Source organism: Convolutriloba macropyga, chromosome 10, assembly GCF_964194025.1.
Source record: "Convolutriloba macropyga chromosome 10, txConMacr16.3, whole genome shotgun sequence".
Classification (NCBI taxonomy): Eukaryota; Metazoa; Xenacoelomorpha; order Acoela; family Convolutidae; genus Convolutriloba; species Convolutriloba macropyga.
Window position 1 is genome coordinate 30,060,749 of NC_134477.1, and position 19,675 is coordinate 30,080,423.

Genomic DNA, 19,675 nt, shown 5'->3' on the forward strand with positions numbered 1-19,675 from the left:
GACGAAAAATCGGTCAAGCGAAAAATCGCATTAAAAAAAGACCGACAGGACTAATATAATTTCTACAAACTTCGATTGAGAGCAATTAAAAAAAACAAAAAATCAATGTCAAAATGCCGCATGTGAACAGAAAAACAATACCAAGTATTGCAAATTTGGTTGAAAAAAAAACTAGGCCTGGAATGAACTATGAATGGATTGGCAAAACCAGTTAGAAAAAATTCCGATCCAAAAAATCGAAAAAAAAACAGTAAAAATCGAAGTGAAATTGCTGCATGCTAACAAAAAACCACTAGAGAGAAATCGAATTTTTGTTCAAACACCATTTTCTCAATCTACTTTAAAATTAGAGCGAAACAATTTCACTCCGCAAAACCACTCGCTTTTTCGCTCCATTTCCTGTTTCGGCGTGACCAAAATCACTACTCCAATTTGACTTCAAAAATCATGAAAATGAGTGAACAGATCTTTAAAAACAAGACAGCGCCCCAACACAATTCGAATTCTTTGAATTGTAAAACATAGCCGGAAGAATTCCGGAAACGACTCGAAGTGAAAATCTATTTAAACGCCATCCAACTACTCATCAAACACAACGTGTTTTTACTAATTTTTGATTATCTTGAAACAAAGTCATGAAACAAAAAAGAAAAAACAATAAAATCAAATCTGTTCAAATATCATAAAAAATCTGATCAATTTTCGTTATAAATTGAGATCCCGAACTATCTCTGCCAAAATAACTTCATCAAAACAACTAGTACTTACCAAAACCACCTGTGTGAATTTTGAAAAAAAATACTTTAGGCTAAATTATGAAAAAAAAGCTCTTAAAAACAACTTTACTGAAAAACTGGAAAAAGTTACTAAACTTTTTAACATTTCAGAAAACATATAAATCCAAAGAAAAATTCCCTTCAGCCCATAGGGTATCCAGATGCTCGGAAAACAATAGACAAATCATAATAGGCAAAGAGATTTACCTAAAAACAGAAAAAAACGAGAAAATGCAAAAAGTTAAGAAAAAAAAGTTCCAATTTTCGCCATTTTTTTGTCATATTTCTCAACAAAAAATGATTCTTGCCCACAAAACTGCAACCAATTGTTATCATAATATTTCTCAAGTAGAAGGGGCTTCTTCAATACCCATTTGAGCCAGTAAAACAAAATAATCGTAAAAAAAACCGCAAAAATTAGCCCGAAAATCAGCAAAATACATTAAAAACCTCCGAATTATCATAAAATTCAGATGAATTTCCAGAAACCTTCAAACCACTACCGGAACCAGCTTAAAATAAAAACAAAATCATAACCAAACCTCTTAACGAAAAAAAATTGAAAAAAAAACTGCTTTAAAATGCCGCACGTGAACAAAAAAAATTCGCTCGCTTAGAGAAAATTTTTCACACATCAATTTCTCGCTCTCTCAAAAACAGCGGTATGAACAAAAACCACTCTCTTTTCGCTCCGCTCTTCACTTTTGTTCAGCACCAAAATCACTCCAAATTTTTTCACGCGTTTCATTTCCCGCTTCAAAAATCACTCCAATAAAATTGATTTAAAAAAAAGGACTTCTCCAATACTCCTCTTCGAGTCGTAAAAAACACAACGCCCCAATACAATTCAAATTCTTTGTAAAAAAAGATTAAACGAGTTAAAAAAAACGCAGCAGGGCAAGACCTGGAATACAATCCAAAGAATCCAAAACATAGCTTCAATAGAGGTTAATGTCTAAATGCGATTCTTCATTATGTTTTACATTCAAGCTAAGCCTTTCTGGCGCATCTGTTAAACCAGCAGCTCCCCTAGACAGTTATGCACCTTTAATTTACTCTGGAATTGTCGCCGACCATTCGTTTGGAGCTGGAAAGACACATGCAGTAGAAAAAAACTACAGAAGCACTGCCTGAATTCTCTAGGAAAATTGCAGAAAATGCAAACTTTCCAAATCTTCAATTTTTTTTCATTTTTAAATTCTTATTTCTGCTATATGGTCTTTCTGCTATGTTGCTGGTTAATTTACTTAAACAACAACAACCCACACCCCCATATATGCTCATTCGCGTCAATCAAAGATTCTTCTCTCTCGTTGCGCTTTCTTATTAAATGAGTTATAATGTTTAATATTACGTATTGTTTTCTATTTTTACCGTTAACTTCCTTGACATGTACAATTCCGGCGTTAATAATAATGGTATCATTGGAAAAGCGTTCAGGCGAATTATATGTCGCCAGTGAGGCTTATCGCATCGGAGGAGCATAAATTTTTAATTTAATTGAAGTTTCTAACATTCATGCTCAATGCTGCAGCTCATGATTATTGCAATATCGTCGAAGGTAAAAATCTTTAATCTTGAGGATATAAACAGGAACACAGTAAAAAATCCAGGATAAGAAAGAAAATTTGGCCACAACGACGTGTTTTCAATTTTACGGCGTAACAAACACCTCTAACCTGTTGACCATTTCGTGGAAAATTGTAAATTATCTGATAGGACGAACAACTCTCGTAACCCGCACAAGACAGTGGAATGACACTGTATGACATCGTGCCGCCTTCTGGTTGTGTTCCAGTCATCACACCTCCAAACACCTTCTTGCAAATTGGGCAGGTCAAAAACTGTTTCTGAAATCGCGAAAATAAGTCTCAAACTTAATTTTCACAAAGATGAAGCCAAAAACTAAAACGTGAATTCCAAACTATACTGAAATCAACATTATAACGCAATACAATTTTGGTGAATCGCATACTTAGAGACTAGTAAGGCATAAGGCTCTGAGAGTGCTCAGCCACTTAATGCCCTCCGGGCTTAACCTGTTTATCCCGTTTTTGAGGACAAAAAATTAAAGGGTCAGAAAAATAAGGGAAAAATTGCATTAAAAAGACCACAGGACTAATATAATTTGCTACAAACTGTGTTTTGTTTGCAATAGCGGTAAGAAAGAAATCTTATTCTAAAGAAATGTGATTCGATGCTATTAAAAGTTTCTATATATGTGTGGATTAGCAGATGCTTTAGTGGGGAATTTGTTCAACAATATTACAAACAAATGGCTGAGATAGTTGTTTCGTTATCCAAAAATTTTTTCCTTGATGCCCAAACAAGAAAAAAAATATCGAACACAAATTTTCTGCAAATTTTTACATGATTAAAATAGCGTTAAAATAGTCCGCCAAATTCCACTGAGTTAAAAACTTACATTATTATTTTTGAAGATCTCCTTTGTACAGTCCAAATGCAAAGGATGTTTGCATGGTAATCTGACTGCTACAGTTGTGGGCACCTAAACACAGCAAAATAATGTGTCATTCATCTGCTTTCTCTGAAAATAAATTTGTGTTCCAAAAAAAATTGTGACAAGTAGAAGGCAGAATTTTGCACAAAAACCAAGTCTGGCACGTAGTAGCTAGTTCAGTCGGATCACTGTCCCAGCATAAACAAGCACTATTTTAAGTCTTTTCTTAATATGAACATATTCTGCTGATTTCATAAACCTATATTCTGACCGTATCATGCAATATGAACCCACGTCAAATTATATATCCTCCAGACTACAGTGCCAAATTTTAGGTCTCTTAAAACAGAACGCAAGATTAAGTACCAATTCTCTGGGACACAAGATCATTGAAAATATATAAAAACGGTACCTTGTTAGCACGTTTGTCTTCGTCTGGTAAATCCTCGTAGACATCGTCGAAGTCCAGTAGACAGATAGGGCAGTTGTCCTGAAACAATTAACATAGAGGGGAAAATGCCGGAAAATATTCGCCGTTGACCCCCGTGGCACACATCGGCATTGAAAAAGAAAAGAAGAAATAGAAATTGAGAGAATATTTTGATAAGTTCTAATTTGGCATGCAGATTCAATTAGATTCTAAAAATATACTTAAATCAGCTTCTAAACTGAATGCTATTAAGCTTAATACTAATGCCAGCCAGCTAGCAATCATTCAAATGAACTTTGCTAACCTACTGCCCAATGACTTAATGACCAAGCCCTTTAGCTTATTCTGTTTTTCAACTTGACTATGTCTTTATTCACTACATTGCGTAACTGAAGGAGTGCAGTATTTAAAATCGCTTAGGTGGAACAATGAATGAGAAAAGTCGCAATGAGTGAGCAGTAAAACGTGAAAATCGGAACTTTTGTAAAACGAAAAAAGGGATCGAATGGTACTTGAACTTTGTTTTTGTAGGTCTTAGTTACATGTTTATTGGCATTGGTACTAGCGCATATATCCTCACTATCCTTTCCCTAAAGTCAATTTTTCAGAAACTATTGCTTTTTTAAGGGAATCTTAAAACACTACATCTTGCAAAAAGAATTTTTCTAATTGTTTTTACATCTTCGTGTTCATTTTGCACTTGTAGGGTCAGGTGTTTTGTGATGTTTCTGTTAAAATATTAGTTGGGGTCGGTCATTATTAAGTTCAATTCTCGGGTATGAAGTTCAGGACTTGTCCTGCTATGTTTTTTCGTAATTCGTTATAGGGGGCATCCAAAACTTAGTTTTGTTTATCCCATTTCTAATTTTGCTTTCGTTTTTTGATCTGACTCTGCTCATTGTAGATTGCTTTGCTAAGCAACTTCTGCTCAAAAGCGTTTTGAGCTCAATGAGCAAAGAATGAAACTAGTCTAGAGAAGTGAAATCGACTTCAGGCAAAATGCCAAAAAACGGCAAAATGAGGCAAAGGGAAACAAACGTATTCGAAGTAAAAAAAACATAGCAGGACAAGTCCTGAAATACAATCCAAAGAACTGAAATAAAGAAAGAGAAAATTAGAACTAATACATCTGACCAGCGTATAAAATAACATTGTCACCCAAATGCAAACAGTCCCAAGACTTGAGAAACTATAACCACCAAACAAAATAAACAAATATAATCATTGCTATAACAAAAATATAATCATTGCTATCTCTTGAAGCTTTCAAATTTCAGGTCAGAATTTACTCAGAAAAAAAATTACCACATAAAAATACTCACTATCCCACGCACAACTTTTGAAACGCGTTCATTGCCGCCACTATGAAGATAATTAAAGATAGAAAAACAATAAAAACAGAAAATTACCAAATTTTTCAAAGGTTCTAAATTTTACAGAACCATTATGTTCAAAACAATTTCTGTTATTGCTTCCCGAATCTGTCCAGTAACCCCTCAGCAAGACCCGTTAAAAATTAGTTCGCCATTAAAGTTCAATAAACTGTGAAAATGGGAAAAACTTCCAAAAATTTTGAAAAATTCAAACTTTATTCAAATATTGCCAAAATTGGTGATATTAACATCTTTAGAACCTTTCCTTGTCTTGGGAAAAAATCCACTGACCAAGTTTTAAAGTCAAGGAAAACACTCACAGGCCTACAGAGATTGCTTAAGTCACGATAAAGAACCAAGGAACATGATAATTTTAGGAGCATTTGAAAATTTCTAACTTTGTCAGAAAAAATACAAAAAATAGGTTATAATAAAATGTTGTAAAACCTATTCAATTGACCTTATGAACCATGCAGTAACTTACTATCAAACCCTAGAGGAGGTTCCCTGGGCTAAATAAATTCTGGGTTCCCTGGGCTAAAAAATTACAATTTTCGAAAAAAAATTCAAGAACTGAAGGTTATGAAAGTTCGTGACATTAAAATGATTAAAACCATTAAATTACCTCTAGAAATCATGCAGTACTATATTATCAAACCCTAGAGCAGGTTCCCTGGGCTAAAAAAACTTAAAAAAAAAACTAAAATGACAATAGATGTGAAAATTTTTTTGAAAATTGCAAGTTTTATCAAAAAACAGCAAAATTGTGATGTTAAAATATTGACAACTACTCCATTACCACTAGAAACTACGCAGTAACCTATTATTCAACCTTATAGGAGGTTCCTTAGCACCTAGGGCTGAAAAACTCAAAAAATGACAAAATTTCCCAAAAAAAACATGAAAAAAAATTGTAAAAATTAGTATAAATTTGCATGTTTATGTTCGGAGTACCAAAACAAATAGCTCACAAAATGGTCAAAAAAGAAATACTGTCATGCAAATTACCTTTATCAACGTTTACAAACCTCATTTTCAGAATGCTCCAACAAAAAAATTTCCAAAAAAGACGAAAAACGCAAAATAAAATACAACATTTTGGCTCAAAAACTCCTAAAAATGATCTTTTAACCTTGATTTACAGCCTTTCCAGTAGTTTCACCACTCTACGATCTTGAAGGACTAGTAAACGCATTTTGAAGGACTAGTAAACGCAACTAGTAAACTCTTTGAGAAGACGAGACCAATAATGGTCCAACAGGGTCTGTGACTCCTTGAACTCTGCTGTGCCAACCGAGTTTAAAACCAACCGAGTTCTGCTGTTTGCCAGAGGTTGTAGGCAGAAGTGGCGTCTTCCCATCAGGAAATGATTCGGTGTTAATGGTTCCTCGTCAATCAAAGTACTCCCAACATGCGTCAGTGGGCGTGAACTAAGAATTCCTTCTGCCTCCGCTACAACTGTATGGAAGACTGAAAAGTTTAGTCGGCGGCTTCCGAGGACAAGTAGGCTTCGTTTAGCCGACGAGATAGGTCGTTCCCAAACCCCTCCGAAGTGCGGTGCCAGAGGTGGGTTGAACGTCCACTGAATGTTGTGTTGCGCCAGCTGGAGACGTACGTAGTTGTTGTCTGGTTTGTAGTTTTCCTGAAAATTGAGTTTCATTGAGTGGTTAGATCCAACAAAGTTTTTCTCGTTGTCCGAAACAATGACATCAGGGTATCTTCGTCTGGATACAAAACGTCGAATAGCCATTAGGAGACAGTCAGTGGAGAGGTCCTCACAAACTTCTAAATGTACTGCTCGTGTGACCAAGCATGTAAGCATGCAGACATAATTGAGTTCTGTCTGGGTTCTGGATCTTTCAAGGTGAAAATGATCAAACATGTCTATTCCAGTTTTCACAATGGGTAGAGTTTGGAGTGCTCCGGAAAGCAAAAACTTGGTAGAGAAGCCATCTTCGGTCTGACATTGTCTGCTCGCCAGCGCCTGCAGATAAAGCAGTGTTTCCCCAAAGTTCTTAGAGCTCTGCTGATTCCAACTATCAGGAACGCTGCTTGGATATGTGCACGAACATGTTCAATTCAATGATGCCAGCAGTCGTGATGTCATTTCTCAATATACAGTTTGGAAACTCTGCACTTGCTGTGGAGTATCACCGGATATTTGCTCTGAAAAGGCAATCCAGACTTCAGAATTCGTCCCTCAACCCTAAGGGGTCCGTCGCTATCCAGGAAGGGTGTATATGATAATAGTTTGTACTTCTTGTCTAGGGATAGTCCACTTTGAAGTCGAGAAACTGTGTCGTTGAAGTGTGTGGACTGAGATATCCTCAGGAGAAAGTTTCGAGCCTTGTTTTCGTCTGCCGCGAAGTTGTCCAACTCGCAAGACACGTCGCGTTCGATCAACCTCTTGTATGCGTATTGCTCGAAACACTGTCCTAATTGTGCCAAGTAGTCTAGGCCAATTTGCAAATCTGATTGGATCTACCAACGGTTTTTCACTGGTCTTGTCATCAACTTGAGTGGCGTATGTTTGAGCTGTTTTGTCACCGGAGAATGTCCACTCGCTCTCAGGTTTAATCAAGAAAGAAGGTGCTGTTATCGACAATTTTTGATGATCGGATGGAGCTAGACCTCTGGTACCATGATCAACCGGGTCCAGTTTTCCTGGTACGTGTCGCCAATCGTTTTTGTTCGAGTTCTCAGCAATTTTGTTGAGCCTGTTTGCGCATGTACATCTTCTGTCGATCCTTTGATTTGATCCAGCTGAGACTGCTCTGCTGTCGGTCCAAAATTTTTTAATCTTCACATCTATTGTCATTTCGGTCTCACAGAAGCCCGCTAGTTCTGCTCCCAATTTAGCTGCTTTGAGCTCCAATTTGGGAATGCTCATCTGTTTGATTGGTGCCACCTTGGATTTGCTGATGACGTAGTGGGTAGCTATTGTGCCGTCAGCGGAGATTGTCCTTAGGTACACACCACTGCTGATACTACTGAAAGTGAAGCGTCTGTGAAGGGTTGCAACTTGTGAGTTCCATCGACGTTGTGAACTAGACATCAGAAATTCAAATTTACTGCTTCAAAAGTTTCCGCTTGAGTGAGTTTTATGCATCAGTTTGACATGATTGAAGGAGTATTCAAACACATTACCCAATCTCACTGCGGGACGTTGCACCATGCCAGTACTGGTCTTGATGTCGAAGCTTCTTGTCACTCCATCTCTACTCACATATGCTTTCACGATCCGACCAATGGGCCAAATTCCTCGGGGTGTAAAATCTTTGTAGCGCTAAACAACATCGTTTTCCTTGAGCTCAGCGTTGGCTTGCTGCCATTTTGTCCGTCTGTTAAGTTCCGGTACAAACTCTTTGAGAAGACGAGACCAATAATTGTCCAACAGGGTCTGTGACTCCTTGAAGTTTTTAATTGAAAACCGAGTTCTGCTGTTTGCCAGAGGTTTTAGGCAGAAGTGGCGTCTTCTCGTCAGGAAATTATTCGGCTGTTAACCGAAAGGTTGGTGGTTCAAGCCCACCCAGGAGCGCCAGAATTTGTTATCTTTTCTTTAGTCTGATCCGCTTTCAGAGACAACGACTGATTTTCAAGAGTTTATTCTGCTGTAAAATCTACTATAATCTTGTATGATGGTTAAATAATAGCTTACAAAGGTGTGAATTTATACCCGCATTTATGATCAAAGCTAAATGTGGCATGATGGAACTCTTTTATGATAATGAATGAAAAATTTTGACATTGAAAGTCATGAAAAATCAAAGTTAGAGATATGACTTTTACAGCGATTATGAACATGAACTCAATAAATTTGAACTAAATAACAAGGGGAAGGATTGGGGGGCTAAACGGTTACGGACCGTTTACAGAAAGCAAAAAGTTCCGATTTTCGTCATTCAACATTTAACTACTGAAGTAGATACGGTTTCCTTCCATATATGATGTAGATATATAGATTCGAAATACATAGAAACGATATTGAGAACAATTTGAAGGAAATATTAAATACATTGTTTCTAAAAGAAATAATCAATGGAAAACAAAAGTCTCATGAAAATTTGTCCACAACTCCCAACAGAAAAAAATTCCCAATAGCATACAGAAAAATTTAGGTCAGCAGACATCTTGAACGTTACAAATACAGCTGGTAGCCTTGTTAATCTGTACTCTCAAAAACACAATGAAAAAAATTTAACAAAAACGCGAGAAAACTTTTTTCGAACAATTGCGAAGGTTTATTCGAATATTTAATCTGGTTTTCTCAAAGCTTTAATTATTTGATTTAAATTTATGAATTGCAAAGCTGCCCTCAATTAGGGTTCAGAGTGATCTTTGATCACTCTGAAGCTGCCCTCAATTAGGGTTCAGAGTGATCTTTTATCTTCATTCATTAAAGATAAAAGAGCAAATTATGAGTGGGGCATGAGTGACCTAATAAGTTACGAAGGCGTGAACAAAAACTCGCCCCAATAAAAAGTTCCCGTTGTCCGTGAAACTGACATCACGAACGCAATTCAGTCGCAAATTGCAAAAAAGCTGATTTGCAATAAGCGTGGCATCACCGGTTAAATGCGTGGCATCACCATCAACGCAATAAAAAAGGTCAATTTCAGAACTAGAACTCCATTACAGCTATTAATGAAAAATAGAACACAAAAATGATGAAATCTAGATAAGACAGCAAACCAGAAAATTTTGCAACAAATTGGCCATCTACCTTCACATTCAGTAGCATTACATTCAGTCATATTAAATGACAACAACGGCGTTATCTGGAGCGGTATGTTTGAGTAAAAAGATGTCAAACAAAGCTAAAAACTGTTTAAAACGAAGTGAAGAAATCAGAAACATTTGAGAAGTCAAATGAATTTATTCAATTTTTAACTAAGCTAAAGTTGTACCAAAAACTAACGAAAAATATTTGCAGGCCACCTAATCCCTCTTGGGTACAGTAAATTTAATATATTGGCAAAAAAACTAATGAGAAAATCGTTAAACTCACAAAACAATTCTAACAGTCAAAAATTATCTCAAGACGCCAATTAGCTACCAAAAATTACAATAACGCAACTTAGAAAGCTATACTTTAGCCTATGGAGCCATCTCGGTAAAAAAAAATGATCAAAAACTCAGCAACCGAATTTTTCACAATTATTCTCATTCTCTTGTCAAAAATTTATGCACGCCTTCTTTTCTCGCTCTCCGCGAATCACTGTTTCTAGAAACTAAACCTAAACGCTTTCAGGCTTGGCATTGGAACCAATGGACAAAGAAACTAAGAGTAGCTCAAAACAGGCTCCGTTCAGTTATTAAAATTGAGTAATTGATTTCTTGATATTCAAAACAACGAATTAAAATATATTGAAAGCAAACTTCCGAACAAGAATTTGCCCACTTGCTTCGGTAGTTGCTTATGAGAACTTCAAACACTGGGGGGATAAAACGATTTGAAACCATGACAAAAAATTTCTCACAACTTTTGCACAACAAAAACAGGTATTAAGATGCATAGACAAAATGTATAATTTGAAGAAAACTAAAAAATAGCAATTTGCCTTATATTCAATTGATTTCCAGTAAGAGTAAAGAATACATTGAAATAAAGCCACGAAATATCATTTAAATAGCTGCATACCGTTTAATCATCAGACCAATTAATACAAAAAAAAACTGTATATGAAGAGGATTTAGAAATGCCTTAACACCTCTTGTCTGAACGAGACCTATACATATCATGTGTTACAATACAAAATATGACCGGCGGACATTTTGAAAAATCTGCCATTAAAGCCCATTTCCCTCATTATCATTAAGAGAACAGAAAAAGAAAATGGATTATTGTACGAAAGTTTAAAGAGCAAGCTATTTTGATGTCATTTTGTAGCTGGACATATTCCTGTTGATTAATAAGAGGATACAAGGGTTAGGCTAGTAACAACACCAATAAGCATTACAGATGGCAACTAAGTATAAGCTCAGAGTGTAGTTCTGAGAAGCCTGAGGCAATTAGAGCTACAAGCCTGCATACTTATTTAGACCACAATATTGCTGTTCAAAACTAAAGAGAGAATACAATTGCATGAATTCTATAGTTACATTAAAATTCGGCATATTTTGAAAGAATACTTTTTCATCAACAGGTCTTCGTAATTTCTCTTCATTCGTAATTTTTCGAGAACTCTTCATTCGGAATTTTTGACGTTTCTCTTCAAAAAATGTTTTTTAATAAACTCCAATAATCCTTTGATATTATTCTAGAAGCAAAGGGATAGCAGATGTTAAAAGGCTCTTTTGTGTCGCTCTCAATGTTACCCTTATGTTATTTTTAAAAAAAATCAGCGTACTTTACATTGAAACAATTATTGACCTTAACAAAATTCCTGTTTTCGAAGTTGTTAATTTTTGTGAATGTTTCCCATTAATAACTATCCTCTTTGATTATCTGTGAAAAGTGAAATCTTTTGCTCTCGGGAAAAATTGGATTTTCAATAACTTCTTCCCTTCAGGCTTCCAAGAAATTTATTCCATTGATTGCTCATTTTTTTAAACTATTTTATCAGCTTGATTCCCGCAAAAAATGACCACAAAACTGATTAAATTCCAAATTCAGTGTCATATCGAAAGTGAAATCTTGAAAAAATGAGGGAAGCGTAAAAAGTACGAAAGTGACTCCTTGTTTGATCAGCTTTCAAAATTGGTGATCAATTTTTAATTTCTATTAACAGCAAAATCTAGTTCTAAAACTTATGAGTTGCGAAGTTCGAGTAGCGAATAAACAAAGTTCGAGTAGCGAGAATATATTATTGGACTTTATGGGCTTATCCCGTTCATATTTTGGTTTCGTTTTTCGATGCTGATACGGTTGATTCTAGCTTTTGAATAGCACCGGCTCCTTAATAACGCATTGGATACGATAAGAAAAAAGAAAACCAGCCTGGAAGTCAAGACGATTTCACACAGAAGTTGAAAAAGCAGTGAACTAAGGTAAGTGAAACAAAGTTTTGTTCAACGTTGTAAAGAGCATAACAGGACAAGTCCTGAATTACAATCCAAGGAAAAGAATTCACTAATGACCTGACAATTAAGTTTTACAGCTTCATTAAATTCAGATAGTTAAAAAAGCCCAAGACCCTATATGCCCAGAAGTGAGCAAAAAATCTGAAAACAATTAGAAAACTAAATTTCCAAGATTTAATTTTTTAAGCGTCACTAATATTGACAACACTTTTAATGAAATAACGACCAGATGCAACCTTAGAATCAGTACACAATACAAAACATACCAAAAAATTTTAGATAGAAGACGTGAATTATCTTTCAGCGGTTCTAACGGCTGAAAAGGGGAAAACATGACTGCAAATAAAGGCAAGACTCGCAAATTTAATTAAATATTTTTAAAATGTTACCTCCGTCAAAGAATACGTTAGAGCAAATATAAAGACAACAAAAACGTCAAATTCAAAAAACTTTGAGAACAAATGGAGTCTCAGTCATGAAAACCAATAGCTAAGAATTTGAACCGTTAATTAGGTTCACTTACGTCTGATTAGCAACCAGTGAGGCCGGTCATCACATATAATAAGTGAAAAGACAAGAATAGTAAAAGTGCAAAATCAAAACATAGCTGGCAGATTGCCAGAAAATAGCCGCAATAGATTTGTAGACCGGCAGTCTAAAAAAACAGTAAAAAAGACAGACCAAAAAAATTCGTCTTTTCATTGAAGGCTGATCTGTTATATTTTGGTTAAAAATCTGTATAAGTTATTGCTGCCTCTATTAGCTGATCTCAAATAACCTTCATTTAGAGTGACACACACCCATTTGACCTTATCTCTTTGAATTAAACTAAAAAAAAGTCAATTTCAAAGTGAGGAAGTCATTTTTGAGAGTGAGGTAAGTCAAGTGTGACCAAAAATTTAATCACGCGCATGAACAAAAAAAGTCGCTCCACTAAAAGCGAAAAATGACGTAACACATGCAATTCAGTTGAAATTGCATGATCGAATGAACAAAAAGTGGCTGTGACATCATATGGTCGTAACAAAAATCATGACGACGAAATAAAAAAACATAGCAGGACAAGTCCTGACGTACAATTCAAAGAATTTTCATTGACTAAACAAAAAAAAACTAGACCTAGAATGGAATATCAGTGAATTGAGAAAACCATTAAAAAAAATCAGATAAAAAAAACACAAAAAAAAAACAAAAAATCAATGTCAAAATGCGGCATGTGAACAAAAAAAACTGGCGCGAAATGAAAACTTAATTCAAACAAAAGACTAGGCCTAGAATGAGCTGTGAATGGACTGGGAAAACCATTTAGAAAAAAATCCTATCCAAAAAATCGAAAAAACCGCAAAAATCAGACTGAAATTGCCGCATGTGAACAAAAAATCACTACCGAGAAACCGAATTTTTGTTCAAACACCGTTTTCTCACTCTACTTTAAAATTAGAGCGAAAAAATTCAAGCCGCAAAACCACTCGCTTTTTCGCTCCACTTCCTGTTTCGGCGTGACCAAAATCACTACTCCAATTTGACTTCAAAAATCATGAAAATGTGTGAACAGATCTTAAAAAAAAAAACATAGCCGGAAGAATTCCGGAAACGACTCGAAGTAGAAATCTGACTGTTCTCACTAATCAGATGCATCACCAGCATATTACCAATCGACAGACATTGTAACCAATTCACAAAGAAAAGACTGGAGAAGTGGAAACTTGACAAAGAACAAAAGCAAAAAATAATATTCTCTAAAAATCCAAACAAAATTCTCTACAAAAAGATAACATGCAGCTTCCCATCCATAACTCATAGAAATCAATTAGTTATATACTTGGCTAGATCAATCGCCCACCTAGTACTTGCAGAGAAACGTTAAACAACAAACTAAAAAAAGACTAAGAAAAACTCTTTAACGAATTAGAGATTTGTATAATTTGTTTAAAGGAAAACTGCCCTGCTAAGCCTTCAAGTGCAAATTCATAGTATCAACACCTACAAAAATGCTCCCTATTGAGAAAAAAGTTAGCAACAAAAAACATAAAATTGGAAGAAATGGGCAATAAACTTAGAAAAAAGACAAAAAGTGGGCCAAATTTGCTCTGATTTACTCGATTTTCTTTAACAAAACAACTCGAAACTAATATCAATTAAAATGAGAGACATCCAAAAGAGCTACAACAACTCAACTGACTTCCAATAGAAAACTCCCCAAATGCTATCAAAGGTTGACGAAGAATAGAAACGACAATTAAAACCAAATTGAACAAATAAAAAACGAGAAAAAGTAAGGTGTTTTTTAAATTTTAAAATAAAAGCCAAACAAAGTTACTTTGTGCAAATAGAGCAATGAAATGCTCGCGCAAAAATGGGCAAGTCATAACAAGCTAAATAAATTGTCTACCATTGAAAAAAAAACGAAAAAAAGCCAAAAATTTAAAAAAGTGGTTAAAAAATTCCTAATTTTTCTGTCATTTTTCTTCAGAAAACATGTTTTATAACAACAAAATTGTAATCAATTTGTATCCCTGATGATCATTGAGTAACTAGCTTCTATGCAAATTGCACTTAAAGCAGTAAAACAAAACAAAAAGCCAAAAAACATTAAATTTCGTCGAAAAATCAGCAAAACTGATCAAAAACCTCCAAATTTGCATATAACTCAAATTAACTACTTGAAACCTTCAATTCCTATCAGAACGAGCCCAAATCTAATACAATATCATAATCAAACCTCATAAACAAGAAAAATTGCAAAAAAACTGCTTTTAAAAGCCGCACGTGAACAAAAAAATTTCGCTCGCTCAGAGAAAATTTTTTCACACATCAATTTCTCGCTCTCAAAAACAGCGGTATGAACAAAAAACCACTCTCTTTTCGCTCCGCTCTTCACTTTTGTTCAGCAACCAAATCACTCCAAATTTTTTCACGCGTTTCATTTCCCGCTTCAAAATTCACTCCAATAAAATTGATTAAAAAAAAGGACTTCTCCAATACTCCTCTTCGAGTCGTAAAAAGACAGCGCTCCGATACAATTCAAATTCTTTGAATTGTAAAAAACCAAGAGAAGGCCAATAACAGCCCCAGCTATCGCTGTGCGGCTATTAATAATCCCCTATATTTTATGACAAATAGTGCCAAAGTCATAAAAAACTTTAGCTGTGCCATGAATCACAGCGATTGCAAATAGGCACAATTAGAAGGCAAATGTCATTAGACGCAATCAAGAGAAGAAACGCTGATATTAAAAGTCAAATTGACGAAAGTCAAAAAAAATCACCCTCAAAAACCGAAACATTGTTCAAACAACTATTTCTCGCACTTGTTGAAAGGTAGTTTGAAAAAAAAAAGGATTCAAACTTAACCATTTTTTCTCTTTCTTTACTACTTCATCGTGACTAAAATTGACTAATTTGCCTTCTCGTTGACGTGAAAAAGTCGAAGAAAGTCGAACGGATCTTAAAAAGACAGCACTCAATTCTTTCCAAATATTTGGTTTGTGAAAATTAATAGTAGGGCCGCTGTAATAGCCAGCTGAGCAGATCAGGGCGGCTATTGATTATGTAATGTTACGGAAAACAACAAAACTGCATCTGATGTTGTCAAGAGTGTCTACTTGCATATTTTGATTGGCCATTACTGCCATTTTATATGCGGAGAACAATAATATCAACTCATTTGGTCGATTAGCACCAGTCTCCCACAACAGTGGTGCTTAAATTGTAGATTTCTAAGACTGCACAACGTTTAGGGTGAACAAAACGGAAACTTCAAACTTGAATTCAATAAACGTTTTATCTTTCAAAACAATAACTTCCAATCTAACTGCTTATGCTTTTTGTTCACACTTTTTAGTCTGATGTTACCAGAAATAACTGCTAACCTAACCGAACACTTTCACTCAAGTCCAATTGGATTAACAAACACAAGAGCAAAGTAAATGGATCTTTTAAGTTTGTGCCCCCCCCCCCAGCTTAGTGGGAACATATTATTTGCACCCCCCGACGCACGTGCCATACTTTCACATGAGTAGTAAAATTTGGGGTGGTCTACCGCACAGAAAATGTCTCCCTTCACCAATTAGTCTCGAACCCAATCATTTGGTGCTTTATATACCTTTTAGTTGTTTCTTATAGCTTTTAAGCCTAAACCACCGCAATACAGGAGCATCTTTTCGGCACATTTTTTTGGCAAACATACCAAACTTCATCAAGGTTGGTTCATACAAAGTTCGTTTGTTAGCTCATTATTCACTGCTTTATCTTTTTGTTTGGAATATTGCAAATTGACCAGCTTGCTTGATGTCCGTTGTGCTTCTTTGTCTTGTGTGCTCAATTTACCAAATCTTTATTTGGTGAAAATAAAAAAGAATCCAAAACAATTCAACAGTAGACAAAAGAATACAATAAAATTTTCATTGTCTGATTTTCATTCATCACATTTTGTGTTTTGGCCACGTCAAATCAAACCAACTTTATCTAGACTTGTCTAATGAAATCAACCCGAAATCAACCGTCTTATGCTGAAGTACGACATACAAAATTTGAACCAAAGATTTCTAAATTAGATGGAGTTGTTTTGCATTAATAAGAGAATAAACAATATATAGTACTACAACAGTAGTAGTGTATACACTTTCCACAAAGTTACAAGTTTTCAATTTCTTGATTAAATTTCTAAGGTTCTAATCTGATGATTCTCTGAAATTTATTAGAGGCAAATCATCCTCTGACGCCAAGTCAACAACCTCGGGTGGGTTGTTTTCGCTCTCACTCTTTACCCTTTTGGTTGGTTTGATTTCAGCAATAGGAATCATTCGTTTAGTGATTCTCTCTCGTTTCGCTCGATTGTACTGTCTGTGGTAGATCATTAGGGCCGTAAATTCTCGCAAATGCATTGCCGTATACCTAAGCTCCCACATATTTCCATTTAGGCAAAACTTCTTAAAGTAGAAGAAGACACTCAAGATGATGTCCTGGGGGTCAAAGTATTTGACCGCGAACCGGTAGTACGTGGTGTCGGAATCTAAACATAAACAAAATTATCTAGACATTTATCTATCAATCCTATTGCTTACATCAAGCCAGCCACGTTTTAAAACTTGTTACCCCCCCCACCTATAATAGACTACAGCATAGATGAAACAAATTATTACCCTTTATATCGCGAATCACTTCGCAGTTCTTACTGTCAACCCGCATTCGCTGGCAAGCGTTGAAGTTAACCACAATTCTCCCCTCACTATTGAATTTCCCCTCACTGATAACTTTCAATATGTCCGAATCAAGGGTACACGAATGCATTACTTCTGTGAAGTGGTGCTCAGGCACCGAAACTGATTGATTTAGATACCGCTTACTGTTCGCAAACTTGAACAGTGTGATCTCGATATTGCTCCCGTCCTCCGATTGATCTCGTGACACTCTAAGCAATCGCGTTGACGTTCGATATTCGAAGAAGTATCCCGCTGTACTTTCTATGCCTGACCAGTTTGATTCGTTTAGATATTAATTTTGAGTGAAGAGATGAATCGGTTGCTCGGTGGCCTCCTTTTATAGTGGTTATCTTTTGCGATAATTCGAATTGTTTGCATAAAATAAAAATATCTTCGCATTTTAATAGCTGGAGGATCACAATATTCCGTATTCATACCTTGAGCACCCCATTGTGACGTGATTTTTGATTACTTTAGTTAATAATATCTTTTGGCGTGAACAAATTCTCCTTTGATGACACGGAAATGCGAATATTTCAATTATCTTAATTCAACTTTCTTCAATAAATCAGGAACTCTTATCATTTGCGGTTGTCTGATTTCAATACCCGAGGCCAAGCTATACTCATAGGTTTTATTTCTCAACTGCTTAAACCTCTGAATAGTAACACTAATCTCTCTCTGACTTTCTCCTTCTACTGTGAAACAAAGATTGCAAAATATAGAATTCTACGAGGTGAGGGTTTTTGGTGTCAAAGACAAACTCTGTTAAAAGACGTTAGGTGTTTGAGATGTTAAAGAATTTCACAAAAACAAAATTATTGAAGGAATCGGGGTTTTAGGAACTTTATGCCAGGTGCTCCCGAAGAGCTAAGCTCTTCCTTTCTTTTACCAAGAAAGAAGAACGAAGTTCTTCCTTTGCGTCTGAGCTGATCTTTTTTTGCGTAAATAAATTATATCAAGTGTATGGTCAGCACCATACTGATTTCGGATTGCAAACGTTTTGTATTTAAAATGAATCTGGAAGGAGTTCTTACTGGTATCATCAATTATCACAGCTCCTATCATTAATATTTTTGCCTTTCTTTTTAAACTTAGTATAGTATGATCCCGCCGTTTTTCTTTGCGTCGCGCTCTTCTCTTTAAAGCTGTTCTGCTTTAGTTGAATATGGATGGTGCTTGCAAATGCGCAAAGGTATCTTTAAATGTTAAATATGGAGCAAATACTCCTGTTTATATGATTAGACTGCCTCGCAAGCAGCAGGAACATTATGCCAAGAGAATTCGAAGAGTTGTGCTCTTCCGTAATTTGAGAGTAAAACGGGTGGAATTGACCTAAAATTGTACGCGATCATTAGTCGTCCTGCCCATCACGGGACGGACCGTTTATGTCTTAAAAAAATATAAACTTAATAAGAGCTAAAGGAATGCATCAAATTTTTCGGAATATATTATTCACATTCTTTTAGCACTTGTTTAGTTTATATAATTTTTACTTGTAAAAGAGACTTAAGAGTTCAGTGTTCAGTTTTTTGGTGTTGTGAGAGACCTGCTGGTTGCAAAAAGGACAGAATCAAAAAATTTGATGATCAATGTTGACGATCAAATTATTTGGTTTTGTTCTTTTTGTTTCCTGCAGTTCTCTTATACCTCACCAAGGGTACTGAAACCTCCCTCTGGCTTTTGTCAGACCTGGCTACCCCTCGTCGAAGGGACCAGGCACAAGTCGGGTGGAGGATAGTTAGGAAACAGGCTTCGAAAATTTTCCATTTTTCGGTGTCTGTTTCCAGACTATCCTCCACCCCCCTTCGGGACTAAAACTTACAAAAGATGCTTGGCTTCCCGGTTTTCAATAAACTGGACCCTCGCATCTTTTCTGGCGCAGTTTATAGCACAACCCCAGAGCTTTCCTTGTGGCCAAACTGCTACAAGGATTGCAGGATAATCGAACGAAAATTGTTCCTTATCCTCTAACTAATTTTAATCAGAATTTCTTTGGAAGGCGTGTCTTGCTAGTTAAAGCCTTGCCAGACTTAACTTAGGCATATTTTGTTAGTGACATCCGGATAAATCTCTATAATAAATTTTGGTTTAGGAATTATGGTGAAATGCGACTTTTGCAACAAAAACTTTTCCAAACGACAAGACCTTCTTACTCATAAATATCAAAAGCACTCCGAGCTTCCTGATACAACTTTTCGATGCGATCATTGCCCAACAAATTTTACACTTGCCAAAAATTTAGTACGTCATCTCAAGAATATTCATAAAAATAATCGTTCGGTAAGATGCACCTCTTGTCAAACGTTCTTCGGTCTTGAAGAGGACTGGCAGAATCACTGCTCTGCCGAACATTCAGTTGTCGCTTCTACACGTAGAACTAATCCATCTGAAATACAGCAGAGCCAT

General features: G+C 35.7%; 1 protein-coding gene across 4 annotated transcripts in view; it reads right to left on the bottom strand.

The window, feature by feature from the left end:
* LOC142347860 (putative E3 ubiquitin-protein ligase DTX2) overlaps nt 1-19,675 on the bottom strand; it is a 346,790-nt gene that overhangs the window by 20,732 nt on the left and 306,383 nt on the right. For all 4 annotated transcript variants that reach the window (XM_075399000.1, XM_075398999.1, XM_075398997.1 and 1 more), the window contains 3 exons: nt 3,650-3,727; nt 3,202-3,285; nt 2,456-2,626 (listed from right to left, as the gene is read on the bottom strand). In XM_075399000.1, the coding sequence (XP_075255115.1) occupies nt 2,456-2,626; nt 3,202-3,285; nt 3,650-3,727 (333 nt within the window). The remainder of the gene's footprint in view (nt 1-2,455; nt 2,627-3,201; nt 3,286-3,649; nt 3,728-19,675) is intronic.